At 44.4% G+C, this 20,580-nt stretch overlaps 1 protein-coding gene across 1 annotated transcript in view; it reads right to left on the bottom strand.

The window, feature by feature from the left end:
- The window catches only part of TBC1D5 (TBC1 domain family member 5), a 491,706-nt gene that overhangs the window by 281,809 nt on the left and 189,317 nt on the right, over positions 1–20,580 (bottom strand). Inside the window, exon 5 of the mRNA XM_065398859.1 lies at positions 11,010–11,138. Within this exon, the coding sequence (XP_065254931.1) occupies positions 11,010–11,109 (100 nt within the window). The 5' untranslated portion in view covers positions 11,110–11,138. The remainder of the gene's footprint in view (positions 1–11,009; positions 11,139–20,580) is intronic.

Raw genomic sequence — 20,580 nt, 5'->3', positions numbered from 1 at the left:
GCACAGCAGCATTTACATTTTAAACAAATCCCTCAAAACAAAACACTACATGGCACAAACAATTTTCCCCTGGGGAGAAACTGAGAGAAAGAACATACCTCACAAGCCATATGTTAGTCACACTGCTTAATACACGACTGGAAGGCGTTCAGATACTACAGTGGCAAGGATTATATAAGAATTTATATTAATACAGAACAGTACAGTACAGAAGACCTCTGAGCCCTGCATCATCATCAGCATCCTGCTCCAGGCTGGAATTTATGATCATATGAAAAACATCCTCTCTAGTTTCACAGATTTCAAAAGCAGTTTTCCATTTTGTGCCAGTTCTTGGGGTATACCCAGGACTGAGAGTCACTTTGTTAACCCCTGATTAGAGCATGAGGGAGTCTTTCTTGTGGTAGCTGAGTGTCAGCTCCCTACCACATCCAGCCTTTCAGTCACTCCTCTGGGCTATGCCAGTCCTAACTTCACCTGGCAGGTTAACAATAGGTGCGAACCCCAATCCTCGAGTCCCTTTGAAGCATTCCTCTGATATCCAGCCCAACACTGGATACTCTCAGAAGTTCCAGACCCTCTGCATCCAAAAGTACAGTGTATGCCAGTTTACCGCTTTTAACTTAAACCACCGCTCCTGTAAACCACAGAGCACTTGTGAGCGCTTATAATAAAACAAAAGTAGGTTTATTTAAGAAAGAATAAAGATTTAACTAGAAACAAGAGTGGTGGAAAGAAATGGTTACAATACAAAACAAAATCATAAAATATGTAAGAGGGCCTACACTTATCAATAGTTACCTCTCCAATATAATAAAATAAGTTAATCCCCCACCACCACCTCCAGAGTTCAGTCTGTTGCCAAGCTGGCCAGTGTCACAAGAACAAAGATCCAAATGTTCATGAAAGCACCCTCGTTTCACAAGGGGTTCTTCAACCCCTCCTCTGTGTTATTCTGAAAACCTTTTTGTTTCTCTTCAAATAGGCTGAACCCTTGTATTGTTGTAAAGTTTCATTTCTACCTTTAAGAGGTCTTGATTGTTTGTCATTGCATCTGATGGCCTCCCATTCAAAGTCTTAGTATTGCACAAGGCTAAACAATTGTGCCTTGAATTGTATCAGTAGAATTGCCATACTGAATCAGACCCATGATCCTTCTAGTGCAGCGACCTGTCCCTGAAAGTGGCCAGCACCACCTGACTCTTGTAGATGACGGAGGGAGAAGTAAAGTGCAGAGGGGCGTGATGTGTGTGTTATGATATATAGGAAATTTTCAGTCTGGCTTACAGACAGAAAAGGGTGATTAACAAGGAATGGCTTTTGATTAAACATGACAGTGTTGTTAGAATATATTGAAAAAACAAAGCAAAATATATTTAGGTTAAAGAGGATGTGTGTGACGCAGAGACCCCTTGGCAAAGGGTCCCATGTTTTTTGTAGACATCTCTCACTACAAACCTGACAAACTCACTATATTAAACCTATAACTTACAGACTATCATAAAGAGCAGCATGTAATGTATCCATAGAAAGCTTGTAAGTTGCTAAGATTCATAATTATTGTGAGCCGTGTGTGTAATAGTTGAGGAGTAATGTATTTATTTTAAAAGTGTGCTTTCTGGATTTGGAATAGAAGTTAGACATCAGGAGATAATGTGTCTCAGTAATGGCAATGGGGAGTTGTCACCATGCTCTGTTTGGCATCAGTGCTGGGGGGATGCAGGGGACACCCTCTCCCCCTTCCAGACTGTGGGGTGGGGGAGGCTCCAGGGACTCTTCACCTCCCTCTGCCCCTACCCAGGCTGGGTGCTGCAGGGAGGGAGAGGAGAGGGGGGTGGAGGGGCAGAGGCACTGTCCCATCCCTGTTGCTTTCAGGAAGTGACAGGGGAGGAGGCATCAGGGCTCTTTAGTTCTCTCATCCCATCCTGTGAGGATGGCTCCAGGTTGCTATGGAGCAGGGGTCTCAAACTCGAATCACCAGGACGGCCACATGAGGACTCGTACGTTGGCCCTAGGGCTGCATCACCCACCTCCCGCTGTCGCCCCCTCCACCCCTGCCCTTGCCCGTGGGGTGCAGCAGGGGGCTCAGGGCAGGGGGTTGGGGTGCAGGAGGGGTGTGGGGTGCGGCAGGGGTCTCAGGGCAGGGCGTTGGGGTGCAGGAGGGAGTGTGGTGTGTGGCAGGGGGTTGAGGTGCAGCAGGGGGCTCAGGGCAGGGGGTTGGGGTGCAGGGTGTGGAAGCGGGCTCAGAGCAGGGGGGTGGGGTGCAGGAGGGAGTGTGGGGTGTGGCAGGAGATTGGGGTGCAAGCAGGAGGCTCAGGACAAGGAGTTGGGGTGCAGGAGGGAGTGTGGTGTGTGGCAGGGGGTTGAGGTGCAGCAGGGGGCTCAGAGCAGGGGGTGGGTGCAGGAGGGAGTGTGGTGTGTGGCAGGGGGTTGAGGTGCAGCAGGGGGCTCAGGGCAGGGGGTTGGGGTGCAGGAAGGGTGTGGGGTGCAGCGGGGGGCAGCAGGGGGCTCAGGGCAGGGGGTTGGGGTGCAGGGTGTGGAAGCGGGCTCAGAGCAGGGGGTGGGGTGCAGGAGGGAGTGTGGGGTGTGGCAGGAGGTTGGGGTGCAAGCAGGAGGCTCAGGACAAGGAGTTGGGGTGCAGGAGGGAGTGTGGTGTGTGGCAGGGGGTTGAGGTGCAGCAGGGGGCTCAGAGCAGGGGGGTGGGGTGCAGGAGGGAGTGTGGTGTGTGGCAGGGGGTTGAGGTGCAGCAGGGGGCTCAGGGCAGGGGGTTGGGGTGCAGGAAGGGTGTGGGGTGCAGCGGAGGGCAGCAGGGGGCTCAGGGCAGGGGGTTGGGGTGCAGGGTGTGGAAGCGGGCTCAGAGCAGGGGGGTGGGGTGCAGGAGGGAGTGTGGGGTGTGGCAGGAGGTTGGGGTGCAAGCAGGAGGCTCAGGACAAGGAGTTGGGGTGCAGGAGAGGTTCGGGTTCCAGCCCGGCGCCAGTTACCTGAAGCGGCTCCGGGGTGGCAGGGGCGCGCATCGGAGCCAGGGTAGGCTCCCTGCCAGCCCCGGCCCCGTGCCGCTCCGCTCCGGGAAGATGCGGGCACTGCGTCCCTGCGCCCTGGGGGGAGGGGGAGCAGAGAGCTCCCTGCGCTGTTCTTGCCTACCCGTACCTCCCCCGAAGCTCCCGTTGGCCGCGGTTCCCCGTTCCCGGCCAATGGGAGCTTCAGGGGAGGTAACCACAGGCAACAGCAGCTCACAGAGCTCTCTGCGCCCCCTCTCCCCGGGGCCGCGGGGCCGCAGTGTCCGCGGCTTCCCGGAGCAGCGCGGGGCCCTCAACACCATGGGTTTGGCAAAGCCCTGAGGGGCCGGATCAGGCCCGGGGGGAGGGGGAGGAGACGCGGCGCGCTGAGGAAGGGACTGGGGGCAGCGGGGAGCTTGGCGGGCCGCAGGGAAGAACCCCGCGGGCCGCGTGTTTGAGACCCCTGCTATGGAGGGTGGAGAGGAAGCGAGATCTGCCTGTATCTGCTCTAATTAGTTATTCTGCCCCATGAGGTGGGCAAGTGGGCCAGGCAGCCAATCAGAGGGCTCAGATTGGCTAGAGCCAGGGTAGTCAATTCGTTTTTTGTCAAGGTCCAAATTTCTTGGCGAAGCTATAGTCAGGTCCAGATTCCAGAGAAAATAATAAAAAATAATAGTAATGTTAATAATAAGTAAATTAAAAATACTGGGGTCTGTTCAAAAGCATCTGGCAGCCCAGATTTGGCTTGCGGTCTGCCTACTGATGACCCCTGGGCTAGAGGTTCTCGTTTGATCCCGAGACTGGCTCCAACCCCAGCCAAAATCACGTCACTCACCAAAAACCTGCAAGAGTTGGGAAAAGGGGATGAAGAACCCAGGAGGAGCGGAGGTGAGGCTGGGAAGGGGAGGGCTGATCTGGGGGTAAAGGGATGAATTGATGGGGTTGTGAGCTGAATGGACTGAAGTGATGGGGGGTAGATTTAAGGGAAGGCTTGAACTGATGCGGGAGGCAAGCTGAACTGATGGTGGGCCGAATTGAAGGGGGTGGGGGCAGAATGAATTGCTAGGCAGGAACGGGAAGATAAGGAGGTGAGAGTTTCTTCAATGGGGGCCAAAATGACCTTACTCAACTAGTCTGGGGAGTGGGCAGCATTAATTGTCACACACAGACTGGAGATGGGCAGGGGGATTTCAATAATCAAAAGACAGACCAACAAACCACAATTTTTTTTAAACCCTCATGATTTTACTCTCTCAAGGTTGGCCACACTGCGACAGCTGAGAGCAAGTGGCTGCAGCGTCACTCATATTTGTTAAATAGCATCACAGAAATGTAGGACTGGAAGAGATCTCAAAAGGCTGTCTGGTCCGGTCCTTTGCCCTGAGGCAGGAGTAAGTATTATCTAGACCATCTTTTGATCTGGCCAGCAGGCTCCTAGTTTTAGCTGCTTTCTAAACTGCTCCCACCTAGGAGTTTATGCCTCCTGATTGGTGGAGCTGAGGGGACACTGTAGGCTGCATCTCTCTAGTTAGACTCCTTCAGGACTAACCATAGAGACCCACCTAGGAGGACTCTAACCATAGAGATGTAGCCTACATCATTGATCCCCAAAGCACCCAGGACCACAGACTTGAAGCTAGCACTAGGACAACACTAGGCAGTGTTTTATCTCTCTCTCTCTCTGGTTACGGGGGCCAGCAAGCAAGTCAGGGAACAGCAGCCATAACGAGTTTATAGCAAACCCAGCCAGGAAGCAGCAGGCATGAGCAGCCAGAGCTGGACCCAGCTAGGGGCTGCAGCCCATCCAAAGCATTCCCCCAACTGATTGCCGGAAAAGACAGAACTTCCATCCATCCAGGGAAAGTGGTATATACCGTAGCATAGCTAGCAACTCAACCAGAGCTCCAGCCTGTCCTGAAAAGGACAAGGAGCAGCAGCCTGGGAATTTGCCAGAGTTACCTGCACACCAACTCAAGAAGATACCAGAGCCATCCAGGAACATAGCAATTTGTATGCTCCAAATGCTCATATCATGTTGCAGCCTTGTTAGTCCTAAGTATTGGTAATCAGGATATTTTGTGTCATTTAAGTAAGGCAATGTATATTCATCAAACATGCATTTTAGGGGATTCAGTCATTTGCATAAATTCTCCAGATTTCTGAACCTTCAGCTTTAACAGGCATGGTCATTAGTAGCAGCAGCAATCTGTCTGAGGGAAAGTCACAAAAGCACTATGTGCTTCTTGTAGTTATTCCTAGCCTGAGGTGCTTGTGCTCTCATGATTAGAAACTCTTGTCATAGCCCAATTCCGTCTACTCAAAATATAGGAACAAAAGCAGGAGCACTGCCATAATATCACAGTGGATCAACCAGAGGCTCACCAACCCAAAGAGGATGGTAAAGAGGAGTTCAAGAGAAACTTCACCACATTTGTTTTTAAATAAAAGCATAGTATATTTTAAAATAAATATAGACTATAGCACGTATGTAGTCAAAGTATTGTAAAATACTACAGACAATATTGACCTGGCCCCTGAGATGGGAAGTTTAACAATCTTTGATTGTGCTCATTTCAGTCATACCCTATGATATCTATCTTTTTAACCATGTCACCCTTTTCCTTTCTCACCATCTAACATCTTTTTAAAAAAAAATCACTCGTAACTCATTACAAGTTTTTCCATTCCTTTAATAGAAGCCAAGAACATATTACATTTTTCTATGTGAAGTATGCTATTAAATAATAGCTTGTACACTAATTAAAGCAAATGAAATTGTGAGAACACACTGACACTGTTAAAGTAAATTACCCAATTCATTAATAGTTTCATTTCAAGTGACCTTAACTGTATTAATTGTAATATTGAGCAAATTAAATTGAAAAGGATTAAATACATTGTTCTAGTCCAGGGGTGTCAAACACGTGGCCCGCGGGACTCTTGCGTGTGGCCCGCCAAGCTCCCCGCGCCCCTCCCCCTCTGCCTGCCCGTGGGATTGCCCCGTGGCGTTGTGAGCCCCGCGCTGCTCCCTGAAGCAACTGGCAGCATGCCCCTTCGGGCCGGGGGGAGGAGGCAGAGGGCTCCTGCATTGCCTCTTTCCAGGCACCGCCCCCCGCAGCTCCCATTGGCCGGGAACAGGGAACCGTGGCCAATGGGAGCTTCGTGGGAGGTACCTAGAGGAGCAGCAAGAGCAGCACGCACAGAACCCTGAGCCCCCCAGGGGCTGCAGGGACATGGTTCCATCTGCTTCCTGGAGCAGAGCGATGTGGGGCTGGGGGCCAGGGCAGGCAGGCAGGGAGCCTGCCCTGGCCCCCGGTGCGTGCCGCTGCCCAGGGCCGGCTCCAGGCACCAGCCCACCAAGCATATGCTTGGGGCGGCGCCTGGAGGGGGCGGCGCGGCGGGGCCCCAGCCAGGCTCGCCGCCCTGCTCCCGGCGCTCCGGGGAGAGCAGAGAGCCCCGGCCGGGCTCGCCGCCCTGCTTCCAGCGCTCCGGGGAGAGCGGAGAGCCCTGGCCGGGCTCGCCGCCCTGCTCCCGGCGCTCCGGGGAGAGCGGAGAGCCCCGGCCGGGCTCGCTGCCCTGCTCCCGGCGCTCTGGCCGCTGGGGAGAGCGGAGAGCCCCGGCTGGGCTCTCGGCCCTCCCCCCGGCGCTCCGGCCGGTTGGGGGTTGCGGGCCCGCGGCCGGGCTCGGCGCCCTCCCCTGCCGCGCTGGGGAGGCGGCGGCGGGTGGCTTTTTTGCCTAGGGCAGCAAAAAAGCCAGAGCCGGCCTGCTGCTGCCACCCCGGAACCGCTCTAGGTAAGCAGCGCCGAGCTGGAGCTCACACCCTGAACCCCTCCTGCACCCCAACTACCTGCCCTGAGCCCCCTGCTGCATCCCGCACCCCTCCTGCACCTCAACTCCCTGTCCTGAGCCCCCTGCCGCATCCCGCACCCCTCCTGCACTCCCTGCCCTGAGCCAGCTGCTGCACCCTACACCCCGACCCCCTGCCGCACCCCTCACCCTCTTGCATCCCACACACCAACTCCCTGCCCTGAGCCCCCTGCCACATCCCACACCCCTCCTGCACCCCAAATCCCTGCCCTGAGCCCCCTGCTGCACCCCCTCCTGCACTTCCTGCCCTGAGCCCCCTGCTGCACCCTGCACACCTCCTACACCTCAACTCCCTGCCCTGAGCCCCGCCGCACCCTGCACCCTTTCTGCACCACTGGGGGCAGCGTTAGGGTGGGGACTTCCGGGACAGGGTTGGAATGGGGCAGGGAAGGGGTGGGGTAGGGGCAGGGCCTCATGGAAGGGGTGGAGTGGGGGCAGGGCCGGGGGCAGCGAGGGGGGGTGTCAGTGATGCGGCCCTTGGGTCAATGCACTAGTCCTCATGTGGCCCTCGTGGTCATTTGAGTTTGAAAACTGCTAAAGTAGAAAGTGTGATTTCCTCTTGAAGGACAGGTTTAAGCATTAATGTGCTTGGATTCTTGAAATGATGCATTCTGTTTTTTCTTTGAGAAGAAATTATTTGCCTCATGACTGTGTTCAGGTTACCCATAAGAAGGAGCTGATTCCAATTCTGCAACTCATTTGCAGAGGCCTTTAGGAAATTTTAATTTTTGTTTCAATTTCCCTATCATTAAAATGGGGATACTTACCTCACAGCGCTGTTTTAAGAATCATTTGTGTAGTGCCTTTAAAATATAAAGCTATATATAAGCAAGTATTTTTACTCAGAAGATTTCTACAGATCCTAAGTATCAGTAATATAATTAAAGATTTCACAACTCATTTTAAAATCAAAACATCTTTCCTGTTATTGGTCAATTAGTAGCCTGAATACGGCTGTCTTGATTTGGATAATTGCAAACAAGCACATTCTCATGAGCAACTGAGGGTCCTGTGGCACCTTTAAGACTAACAGAAGTATTGGGAGCATAAGCTTTCTTGGGTAAGAACCTCACTTCTTCAGATGCAAGCTTATGCTCCCAATACTTCTGTTAGTCTTAAAGGTGCCACAGGACCCTCTGTTGCTTTTTACAGATTCAGACTAACACGGCTACCCCTCTGATACTATTCTCATGAGATTTCACTGATTCAAAATCCCAATATCCTAAACCACACAAAAATTGAATGGGTAACTTTTTCCCCCAAAATAATCACCCCTTTAATTTTAGTCAAAGCCTCTAAAAAAATTCAGCAAAATCAAAGAGAAATGTGGCAACCCTACAACTCTATATTTTATATCTATAAACAAACATACATGCTCCCCAAATTTAGTATTTCCTGTAGCTTGCCAAATCAGACTAGTTTCTGTCATTAACGAGATCTATTTTCACAATGCTTATACTTACTAATGATCTGCCTTATTTTCTTTAACTCATCTCTATAAAGACCTTTACCATTTAGTCTCCAAGACAATACTCTAAACATCTATCACTGCTTCAAAAGAACAACACACAGGGCCTGATATTTCACAATATTCTACAAGTCATCTCTAAGCAATATGCTGCATCTCTTGTGAATTTCTATACTATTTGACAAAGTTGCCTGGAAAAAATCTTTAGTGATTTTGTATTATCCTCTAAATAGCGTAACCACAACAATGTATATTGGGTACATCTTCAACTATAACAGGAAAACACATTTATCTTAAAATATAGGGATGTGGACAGTATTTTAGCAAAATATTAAAATAGCAATTCAAAAGATAAAATCAAACCCCAGCATAGACAAATGGTACATTAGTAGTACAACATATTACCATGTGAGAGAAATGGGTTCATGAGTGACACTTTGATTCTCACATCTGAGGCCAGCATATGATTGTAGGGATACTCTTCCCAATGAATGACTAAATTTATTTCAGTAGAAGGGACCATTATGATCACTTAGTCTGACCTGTTGTATTACACATACCTAGGGCTCTACCAAAGTCTCTGATCAACAGATGGATTCATCCCAATGGTTAGAATACTCATTTAGGAATCAGTGATTGCCTCCTTACACTGAACTTCGGAGGCGGATTGGATGGGCAAGGAAAATTACATGCTTTGATATACAAGCCCTCTCCCACAGCAATCCAAAAATATACTTTATTTAAAATTAAATGATAAAACAGAGAAGACTGATCTTGGTTACATATGGCACCAAATTAAAATGCAGTATGTGTTTCACAGTAAAAAAAAAAAAAAAAGAAGAAGCTATGAAAATGAAATGGATGCATTATATAAAATATTTACATATACAGAATGTGAAAAAAAACCGTACTATGGTTGGTAACCTTTCTGACTTTGGGGGAACCATGTATTTACATACCCTTATCTTCCCATGTGTGTATGTGTGTGTTGTGTATATATTTTTAACAGTTGACAGCTGTTTTAGAGCATACAGAGATGCCAAGCTGAATGAGGGCCTTGATTACTTCAAGATGAGCTATCTAAAGTTTCTATTCATTTTAAGTGTTGTTAGTGGGAAGAGTCATTAGTCACTTCCTTGTCTCATAGAACATCAGCATACATTTACATTGTTAATGAACATTTGGGGTAAATGAATTAATGGCACTTTTAAACATCAATTCAATACTAATAACTTTGTATGTCATAGAAATGTTGAGGTTGGGATAAAAACTAAAAGCCTGTTCATTCAAGGTAACTAATCACTCTTGGGCACAATAAAGGGTAAAATTAATTTAAAATGTTTTTGTAACAGGGTTAAAATCTTGACTTGTCTTGAAACGGAGCTGAGAGAAACGTGTGGATTTTTTTTTTTAAACTAAACAAGAAACTTGCAATTTTTGATCAGTGTTGGCTACACACTAACCTAAAGTACATCACAAATATTTCATTTGGAAAACATGTAATACTTCAGAATTTTATAAATCTTTATTCCTAGGCTTCTGAAAATGTGTACTAAGAATGCATTTGCTTTATCAAACTAAGATGGCTATTAACCTTTTATATGTGAAGTGTAAAAGCGTAGTGCCATTCACTTGAAAAAACTATTACCTTTATAGAATGGGCTCCACCAAGATGTCCATTCTACTTTTCCTCACATTGAAAAAAGCTTTATAAAGCAGTAAAAAAAAAATGAACTCTGTGATTTTAGCTTTTTACAAAATAATTGATATCTGAATTAAAAATTTAAATGCTGCTCTTTTTAATACATTTTATTATATGGCAGATTACACATAGAGGCACACAGAAAACACGTGACTAAGCTGTTTCAATTCTAATTTAAAATGAATTTTTTATCTTGCATTCCTGGTACATGCATTCAATGACTGGAAAATTACAGGTAGTTAAGGTGTCATTGTGTATAACTGAGTACTTGAGGAATGTTTTCATGACAAGGATGAGGTTTCAAGCATCTTGTTAAGCTTATCATTTCCTTCTAACCAACCATGTTGTCACTACTAGCAAATAAGTAGAAAGGACAAGTAACACAGACAAGCACTTGCATTATGCAAGTAGTTTCTTCTCACTGTTCATTGGGGTAGTCTGAATACTGCCTTCTGTTAATTTACCTTGAGTTACACAGTAATTTCCATTTTAATTCCACCCGTTCGACTTTAGGTTTTTATTTAAGGAAACCAGGAGAGCTAAGTGTTATGATTCAAAGGAAGAAAAAAAGAAAATCTTTTTTCATCGGCATAACCTCACCCAAAATAAAAGGCTAAATTTTATCAAAGAAAAAAATCAATAGTGTAGATCAGCCAAAAGAGCCCATCTTTGAAAAAAGTTGCAACAAAGGCCATGTTGCATTTCAATATTCTTATGCTGAAGTCATTGTTTGGTTTATGATTAAAAAAGGATGACAGCGCATTAAACATTTGGCTAATGTTTCTATCCGTAATTGAAAGTTGACTTTTCGTGGTTTTCATTAGTGTCAGAGTGCTCTACACACATTCTGTGAAATGTTCTTAAAGTTGCCCTGCTCAACTTCATTGAGAGAATTAAACAAATTATGACAGGCATAGCAATCATGAGACTCTTACGTAAGGTTTCTAAGTAAAAAGTGTAGAAATATTAAACTCACCTTCTTCAGGCTTGTTCAAGTAACCCTGCAAGGGATCAATGCCTATTTCTTGCTCTTCTGTTTGCAAGGGGTGACTGGTTTCAGATATGGAATGATACATATTGGCAATTTCCACTAAAGAGCGATTATCTGGGAAGGGAAAACAGAGACACAACTAATATGTAAGCGTTTCTTTCATTGCTTTACAATAACAAAAAGGCAGCAGAAAGCCTAATGCTGTAAATGCTTAGAACGCTTTCCTGATTTCTAGCATAATGTTACCATTACATGTCTGGTAAGCATATTAAAGAAAATTATGTTAAAGAAAATTAATTCCAAATCACTTAACTTCTGCTCAAGTGTTTCTGAGATGTGCTTAATTTGTATTAATTATTATTATTATTTGTATTACAGTAACACCTAGATGTCAGGGGCCGGGACTGTTTGAGGTGCTGTACAATCAGAACAGTAAGATGGTATCTGCCCCAAAGAGATTACCATCTAAGAATAAGACAGTGGCAACCAGTGGACACAGACAAATGGGGGAGCACAAGGAAACAAGAACACAGTATTGGTCAGCAAGATAGGCAGTAGTCTCAGCACACCAGCAGCCTTATCATTGCCACGTTTCTCGTTGTTTGAAGATTTAACAAGTGTGTGATGGAGGCATTATGGGCTGGCTGGAGGAGACAGTTGACATATTGTTAGTGAATGAGACATATTGTTAGTGAATGAGACATGATAGGTAGAGTGGGAATACGCCCCAAAGAGCTTTAAAAGCAAAGACAAATAGTTTGTGTCTGGTACTAGAGCAGATTTCTCAAATGCGGCCACCAGGAGCTTTTTTTGAGGCCACAGCCTCCTGGGCTGTGATTGGGGTGGGGCTGTGGCAAAGCAGTGGCTTCTCCCCCGGGGCTGCCTGCAGGGGTTGATCCCTACCCCCCTCTGGAGCCACAAACACTATAGGAGCAGGCAACCAGTGTGAGTTCCCCACCTTGCCAGGGCGGTGTGGCTCGGGCTTCAGGCTTCCTTCCGCCCTGGGGTGACAGGTGGCAGGCTCTGTCCCCCAGCGGCAGGGTTTTGGGCTCCATCCCTAGACTCACCCTCCGCCATCATTTCGATCCCTGCTGGCTCCTCCAGATCCCCATTGTCCCTGGCCCCCCTGCCTCCTTACCCACCTCTTCATCCAGGGCTTAATTTGTCCCCCGGCATGCCAGGGCTGAGTAAGTGTGCTGTGAAGAATGATATTAACAAATATAGAACTATCACTTTTCACAGTGGCAGATTTCCTAACTAGCAATCTAAAAAAAAAAAAAAGTTAAAACATGCAAAGTACCTTAATTTTTGTTTCTATTCTCTTTAGGTGCAGTAAAGAATAGAGACAACTATACATTATTTTTATTTTTGAGTCTGCAAAAAAACCCTACATAAATAAATTACAATGATCTGGACATGTATACACCTCTACCCCGATATAACGTGACCCGATATAACACGAATTCGGATATAACACAATAAAGCAGTGCTCCGGGGAGGCGGGGCTGCGCGCTCCAGCGGATCAAAGCAAGTTCGATATAACGTGGTTTCACCTATAACGCGGTACGATTTTTTGGCTCCCGAGGACAGCGTTATATCGAGGTAGAGGTGTATGTGCATATTTATTTGTTTTTCCTAAAGTTAATTAAGTATTTTAGGAAAAATTGTTAGCAAGGCCTCCAGCAAGAGTTGGTGGCTGCACTCTGAGGCCACCAAAAAATATGTCGTGAGCAGGGCCGGTGCAACCCATTAGGTGACCTAGGCGGTCGCCTAGGGCACTAGCATTTGGGGGGCAGCGACCACTGCGGCCAGATCTTCGGCGGTATTTTGGGATGGGACCTTCCGCCGCCTCTGTCGGGGGCGGCATTTCGGGGGCGGGACCTTCCGCCGCCTAGGGCGGCAAAAAAGCTGGCAGCGCTCCTGGTTGTGAGAACCCCTGTACTAGAGAATAGGAAGCCAATGAAGGAATGCAAAGAGAGGGTTTATATCGTCACAGCAACAGGCTAGGAAAATTATCTTCACAGCAGCATTCTCAAGAGAAATGAGAAAAGCAAGATGACATTTTGGGTCTTTGTTAAACATTTCAACCTTTACATCTTGAAAGATATGTACGTAGCTTACCACAGAAAAGAAATGTATGATTTTCCCAAGCTAAGTAATTACCTTATCTAAGGGTGCCATCCATTCAGAGATTATAGAATGTTCACTACTACCACCTAATGTCATCATTCTTTGCCATTTTTACCAAGCTTATTGACTTTCTAACCCCATCAGGAAAATTTCTATCTAAAAGACCAGGAGAGGAGCAGAAAGAATATTTTACAATAAATAAAAACGTAATATATAGAGAACTATCAATACCAAAGCGTAAATATGCACAAAATTCAATCATCTCACAATCATTTTTCCTTCTGCTCATATGAAGTATGGTGCTAATCACATGGCATACACCTACAGTTTGCTGGCAATGGGTGAGAAACTCCTGATTCAAAATGGGCCTTGGATCTTTGAGATTTCCCCAGTTTTATATACCTTTTCTCTGTTTTGCTTCTCCCTATGTTGTATTAAACAAAGAAACAAAGGGATTCTCTGGATAGAGAGGTATAGTTAAAATCATGAACAGACTGAGACGCTCAATATATTTATACTTCTATGTACTAACTCAAAACAAGCATATTACATAGACTGATACACGAGTGTGAGGCCACTTTAGGCTTTTCCAATGCAATTTTGCTACATCACTTTATGCTAATCAACAATAAAATATTTGTAGAATTTTTAACCACAGTAAAAATGATTCAAGCTTTACCTGAACTCTTATGGCATCAGAACAGAACAAAGAGTTGTTTATGACCAGGTGGTCTGGGAGGAGCTGGAAAAGGGCGGGAGAGAAATAGAGATAAATGGATAAAAAGCTGGAAAGAATTAAAACTGTGAAACTATCCAGAAAATATCCATAGTGAGAGATTTTTTTAGGACTGTTTCTACTTGCTGGAATTCTAGCTTCTGCCTTGGTTTGCTCTGATATGCTATTGACCTTCTAGTTTCTTCTTTACTAAATTTACACGCTTACTTAGAATTTTATTGCCAAAACTTAACTTCTTGCTGTTATGGCCCCTCTGACATTGCTTCACAATTTGTGCAATTACACTGAATGCCTTTCAAATTGAGAATCAGATTCAAAAATCATTTTGCTGGTCTTTACAATTTTAACAGTATTTGCATAGTTAATTCAAAGGGTTTGTTTCAGATTTCTAGACTTGCTATTTGTTTAACACACGCTTGGAGCTTTACCTACAAAACAAGGCTTTTGCTCCAATGCATTTGTTGTATTTTATATCTCCCTCCCCCTCCACCCCCGCAATCCCTTATCCCTTCCTTTAGCACTTCCCAACAATCATGCCTTCGCACCCCTAACCTATGTTTGGTGGCATAGTTTACTATATACAGCCTACTTAGGCACTTTTCAATAGCTGAAGAGACATACTTTTGACTCTTATACTTACAATTGATCGCCTTGTTTATTTGTATTTTGTTACTGATACGTGGGATTAGTGCTGTAATATTATGATTAGTCTGCCCATTCTTTGTATTCCAAGCAATTTTCTTGATAGTTTTATACTTTAATTCTTTCCAGTTCTTCCAACAATAAGCAAACAAAACTATTAAACCATTAAGATTACCCATGGGATCTTACGTTGAGAAAGATTAATTCTTTACAGATTTGTTTTTGATTTGTAATGGCCCATAACATATTGTTCATATAAAATAAGATATAATTTAACAGCATTTTCATTGTGAAACATTAAAAGGTTTAGAAAAATCATTTGAAAGAATTTACAGACTACTGGACGACATGACTCAGGGTTTTCTATCCAGTTAATTCTACTGTCACTGCTTGGACCAAAAGTGGGTCTAGGATTTCCTCTTGCCTCAAGCTATTTGTAAAACTTGAAAGGAACATGGCTTTCAGCTTCAGCAGCATTTCTACAGGGCTAGGATCCTCTTATTCTTCAATTTAAAATGGAAATTTAGAAGGCACATTATAGTTTCAGTATACCTCAATGGAAGATTTAATTCACTTGCATAGTCATATTAATAGGCATTTATACAGGCGAAGTGCACAGGGCCTGGGATATCAAAATCCACCTACCAACCCAAGGAAAGGGCATGAACACAGGCCTCCTGTGAGGCCACTACTCTTTCTTAGGTTTGGAGCAGCAGAAGGCCCTATACAAGTAGGAGGTGCACAAGATCCCTCACACTGAGGTCTTGTCTACACTTACCGGGGGATCGATGCGCAGTGATTCATGTATTAGCAGTCGATTTAGCAAGTGAAGACCTGCTACATCGACCGCAGGTCGCTCTCCCGTCGACTCCTGTACTCCACCTGAATGAGAAGCGCAAGGGGAGTCGACGGGAGAGCGTCTCCCATCAACATGGCCCCAGCAGAAAGTAGGTCTAAGTACGTCAACTTCAGCTACGTTATTCACGTAGCTGAAGTTGTGTAACTTAGATCGATCTCCCTCCATAGTGTAAACAAGGCCTGATACTCTACACATGCCCTTTCCACCCATGCATCCCCAGCAGTGCAGGACTTAAAACTTAAAACTTATGGAAGATCTTGCATGGGACAGCCACATATGGCTGAATAAAAACAGATTAGTTCTGGATCCAAAAAAGATACAACTATTTAAAATGAAAACTGCTCCTTCTCTTTTACTATTAGTAACTCAATAACTAACTACACCCATGATTATCTTTCTGGATACACTGGTCTACAATTTTTGAGAAGTCGTCTGCTTCAGAGATAAAATGTGCTATTTATTATGTATTTTGATGTGCTGAATTCAAATATGACAATTAAAGCAACTGATTGGCTACTGCTTCTAAGATATTTAAGTTTTTACATTTTATGTCTATGTCTATTGTGTAGATAGAGTTTTAATCATAAATTGTAAACCTAGGTCTTTTCATGTGTTTATGGTTGCTTTACATGATAATATTTCACCTGTCCTGTTTATGTAACACTTTAAAAATCAGCAAAAGGGTTATATAAATAAAATTTATTATGAAACAAAAGGCAAAAAACTATTCTGTACATAGTTTAGTCCTATTCAGTGTCTACTCGGCGCTTCTTGGCTTGTCTCTTGTATTCATGAAATGGAGCATCTCTTGTCACTGTCCAGCAATAGTCTGCAAGCATTGATGGGCTCCATTTGCCCTGATAGCGTTTCTCCATTGTTCCAATGTCCTGGTGAAATCGCTCGCCATGCTCGTCGCTCACTGCTCCGCAGTTCAGTGGAAAAAAATCTAGATGAGAGTGCAAAAAATGTATCTTTAGTGACATGTTGCAACCAAGGCTTTTGTATGCCTTGAGGAGGTTTTCCACCAACAACCTGTAGTTGTCTGCCTTGTTGTTTCCGAGAAAATTTATTGCCACTAAGTGGAAGGCTTTCCATGCCGTCTTTTCCTTGCCACGCAGTGCATGGTCAAATGCATCATCTCGAAGAAGTTCACGAATCTGAGGACCAACAAAGACACCTTCCTTTATCTTAGCTTCACTTAACCTTGGAAATTTTCCACGGAGGTACTTGAAAGCTGCTTGTGTTTTGTCAATGGCCTTGACAAAGTTCTTCATCAGACCCAGCTTGATGTGTAAGGGTGGTAACAAAATCTTCCTTGATTCAACAAGTGGTGGATGCTGAACACTTTTCCTCCCAGGCTCCAATGACTGTCGGAGTGGCCAATCTTTCTTGATGTAGTGGGAATCTCTTGCACGACTATCCCATTCGCAGAGAAAACAGCAGTACTTTGTGTATCCAGTCTGCAGACCAAGCAAGAGAGCAACAACCTTCAAATCGCCACAAAGCTGCCACTGATGTTGGTCATAGTTTATGCACCTCAAAAGTTGTTTCATGTTGTCATAGGTTTCCTTCATATGGACTGCATGACCAACTGGAATTGATGGCAACACATTGCCATTATGCAGTAAAACAGCTTTAAGACTCGTCTTCGATGAATCAATGAACAGTCTCCACTCATCTGGATCGTGAACGATGTTGAGGGCTGCCATCACACCATCGATGTTGTTGCAGGCTACAAGATCACCTTCCATGAAGAAGAATGGGACAAGATCCTTTTGACGGTCACAGAACACGGAAACCCTAACATCACCTGCCAGGAGATTCCACTGCTGTAGTCTGGAGCCCAACAGCTCTGCCTTACTCTTGGGTAGTTCCAAATCCCTGACAAGGTCATTCAGTTCACCTTGTGTTATGAGGTGTGGTTCAGAGGAGGAGGATGGGAGAAAATGTGGGTCCTGTGACATGGATGGTTCAGGACCAGAAGTTTCATCCTCTTCCTCTTCCTTGTCTGACTCAAGTGAGAACGATTCTGGTGCATCAGGAACCGGCAGTCCTTCTCCGTGGGGTACTGGGCGTATAGCTGATGGAATGTTTGGATAATGCACAGTCCACTTTTTCTTCTTTGACACACCTTTCCCAACTGGAAGCACCATGCAGAAGTAACAATTGCTGGTATGATCTGTTGGCTCTCTCCAAATCATTGGCACTGCAAAAGGCATAGATTTCCTTTTCCTGTTCAACCACTGGCGAAGATTTGTTGCACAAGTGTTGCAGCATATGTGTGGGGCCCACCTCTTGTCCTGATCTCCAATTTTGCAGCCAAAATAAAGGTGATAGGCTTTCTTAACCATAGTGGTTATACTGCACTTTTGTGATGCAAAAGTCACTTCACCACAAACATAGCAGAAGTTATCTGCACTGTTCACACAAGTACGAGGCATCTCTGCTCACTTTGGCTAAACAGAAATGTGTCCCTTTGCAAAATCAAACACTGACCAATAAAGAGCACGACACTGTATGATTTCTAGAGCTGATATAGGGCAATTTGTTCAGCAGAGTGATGTAAGCTTCATTATGATTGCATCATCCATGACTTCTAGGAATAACATGATGCAATTCATATCATGTATGACGCAATACCAGCTTCAGATTGCATCATTCATTGTTTTGCCTAAAAAGCAAGTACTGTCCAAACCAAGTCATAGATTTATTCATAGATCCAGTCAAAGATGTATTTTAATCATTTCCGGTTTAAATTGAGATCCCTTCCCTTTATAACTCACTTATCCTCCGCCATTCCCAAGTCAAGGGTCGTATATACTGACCCAATAGCATATCTTGAAAACTAGAGCCAATCAACAATTTTAAGCATCATTTTCGTTCTCAGTGACCCAGAATTAGTAACTTTTGACTACATTTATTTCAGAAGCATTTTGGCTGTAGAGCAGTGATATTTATTTAAAGACAAGAGGCCAAAGTGAGGTACACTGTTGGCACTGGTTACAGTCCCATTGAAAAGCCAGGTGAATCAGGGTTAGGACCACAGCTGGGCAAGAAATGACAAGTTTTTTTAAAGTATGTTGCATATAATCTAAAACACAAATGCACATAAAGGGACAGAATCAATCTTGAGAGCAACCAGCCAATCAAAAACAATAAATTAAAACTAAATCGGGAGAGAGGCTATTCACCACCACAACTAGAACAACTCTCAAATATATCTCAACTTCAAAAACTTCTGCAAATTAAAAATCAGCATTGCATAAATCAAATATTGCATGGCTTGGTTATGGATTTTGTTCACTATACCAAATTATTGACATTAATTCACTTCACTCCACCATGTGCATAAATAATTGTATTGTACTACATAGATAATAAGACACATTCAAAGGAGCTGTTTGTGGATAATATATACATATTAATCAGTTATTAACTGCCTTTTGATTTAAAAAAATCCTCAAAAATTTAACATTTAAGAAGTTTCCTTGAAATTTCATCAGTAAAAATTAGCGCAATCTATTCTTACCAAGATGTGAGATAAAAAGCGAAGACAGGAGTATTTTCTCTTAGGGTACGCGATAAATCGATCCCGGAAGTGCTGGCCGTCAACACCGGTACTCCTGCTCCGCGAGAGGAGTACGCGGAGTCGACAGGGGAGCCTGCCTGCCGCGTCTGGACCCGCGGTAAGTTCGAACTAAGGTACTTAGACTTCAGCTACGTTATTAACGTAGCTGAAGTTGCGTATCTTAGTTCGAAGTGGGGGGTTAGTGTGGACCAGGCCTTAGTCAATATGAGCATCTGAACATGTGAGTTATTCAAACCACAAATAGGAATGTTTAAAATAGTAAAATTTTATCAAATTATTTTTTAAGTTTGAAATATATTTAATCAGATAGGAATACTAGGAAGTGTAAAGTACAGGGTATATAAAACAGAATTAGGTATAGCCCAGTGTATCCACCTTATACAATGCCCACTAAGGTAGAAATGGAGTTTTCCTAAAAAAAGAAGGTTGGTGGGAGGGAAGCAGACAAATTGCAGGCATGAGGGAGGGCACAAGGACAGGATGGAGAAAAGAATGAAAAGAGCAAAGACAATACCAGATCAGAACAGGACTATCAGATAGCACACAAAATGACTTACAGTACATCTTGGCATGACTCGGGGTACATTTACCTTGCAATTGGAGATGTGATTGAAATAGGCATACCCACTCTAGCTTTAATCTACCTAGCACGGCTAAAAGATGCAGTGGCACGGACCCCAGCACAGGCTAGTAATGTGAGAATGTACCCAGGGTTCCAGGTAGGCTTGTACAGCCCACAGCAAGGTCTGTGCCATCACACAGACATATCCTTGGGGCAACTCTGTTTGGTTGGGTGGAAAGGGATTTTATCTGGACAACCCACACCAATCTAAAGGGTAACCTACAAAATTTATCAAGTTCTGTGAACTTTCACTATGTGTTGAAGGCCCACAAAACACAGGCAAATTACATTATCCTCATAATTACTGAAAGAAAAATAAAGCATATTTTCATGAAAAAAAAAGATGTTAATGCTACTTCTTGGCAAGGCTAGGAATGGCATTCAGCACATACTAGTACTGGTAAAGTTACTGAAATTTATCTCTACAGGTCACTTAAGTGTGTGTGTACTATATGTATTGAAAGCTCTTTGCACCAATATTTGAGTACTTTATCCACCTTCGCCAAAAGTTCTTGGTCCTTCATTATATACCAGATAGAAAATATACTATGCATCCTTCCCCTTTTAATTATCAACGCCAAAGATGAGTAGAGGAAACCCATGGTTAGCTAAATGATAAATTATTTGCTACCCACGAAGTCAGACTGATTAAAATGTCCTGGCTAAAAGCATATGTCATAAGTGGTAATGGTCTTATGTTTTGTTTAAGTATCACAGCATCATGTTTTTGAGGGTTCACAGCTTCCCTTAATTACAGTTGTACAACGTAATCAAGGGAGGTAGTTCAGAAAGGAGAGATTCTCCATGGAGTACAAGGCAGATTTACATCTGTTTTAAAATGAGCTATTAGAAAGGTGGGGAAGGATGGTTGCAGTTAAGGCATTAGAGTGAGGTTTATGAGATTGGGAATCGGTTTCCAAACCTTCCACAGACTTGTGACTTTGGCCAAGTCACTTAGTTTCCAATCCTGATTCCATT

This window comes from Emys orbicularis, chromosome 2 (genome assembly GCF_028017835.1).
Source record: "Emys orbicularis isolate rEmyOrb1 chromosome 2, rEmyOrb1.hap1, whole genome shotgun sequence".
In the NCBI taxonomy this organism is placed as follows: domain Eukaryota; kingdom Metazoa; phylum Chordata; order Testudines; family Emydidae; genus Emys; species Emys orbicularis.
Note: the sequence above shows the minus strand (reverse complement) of the source record. Positions and strands in the feature narration are given on the sequence as shown.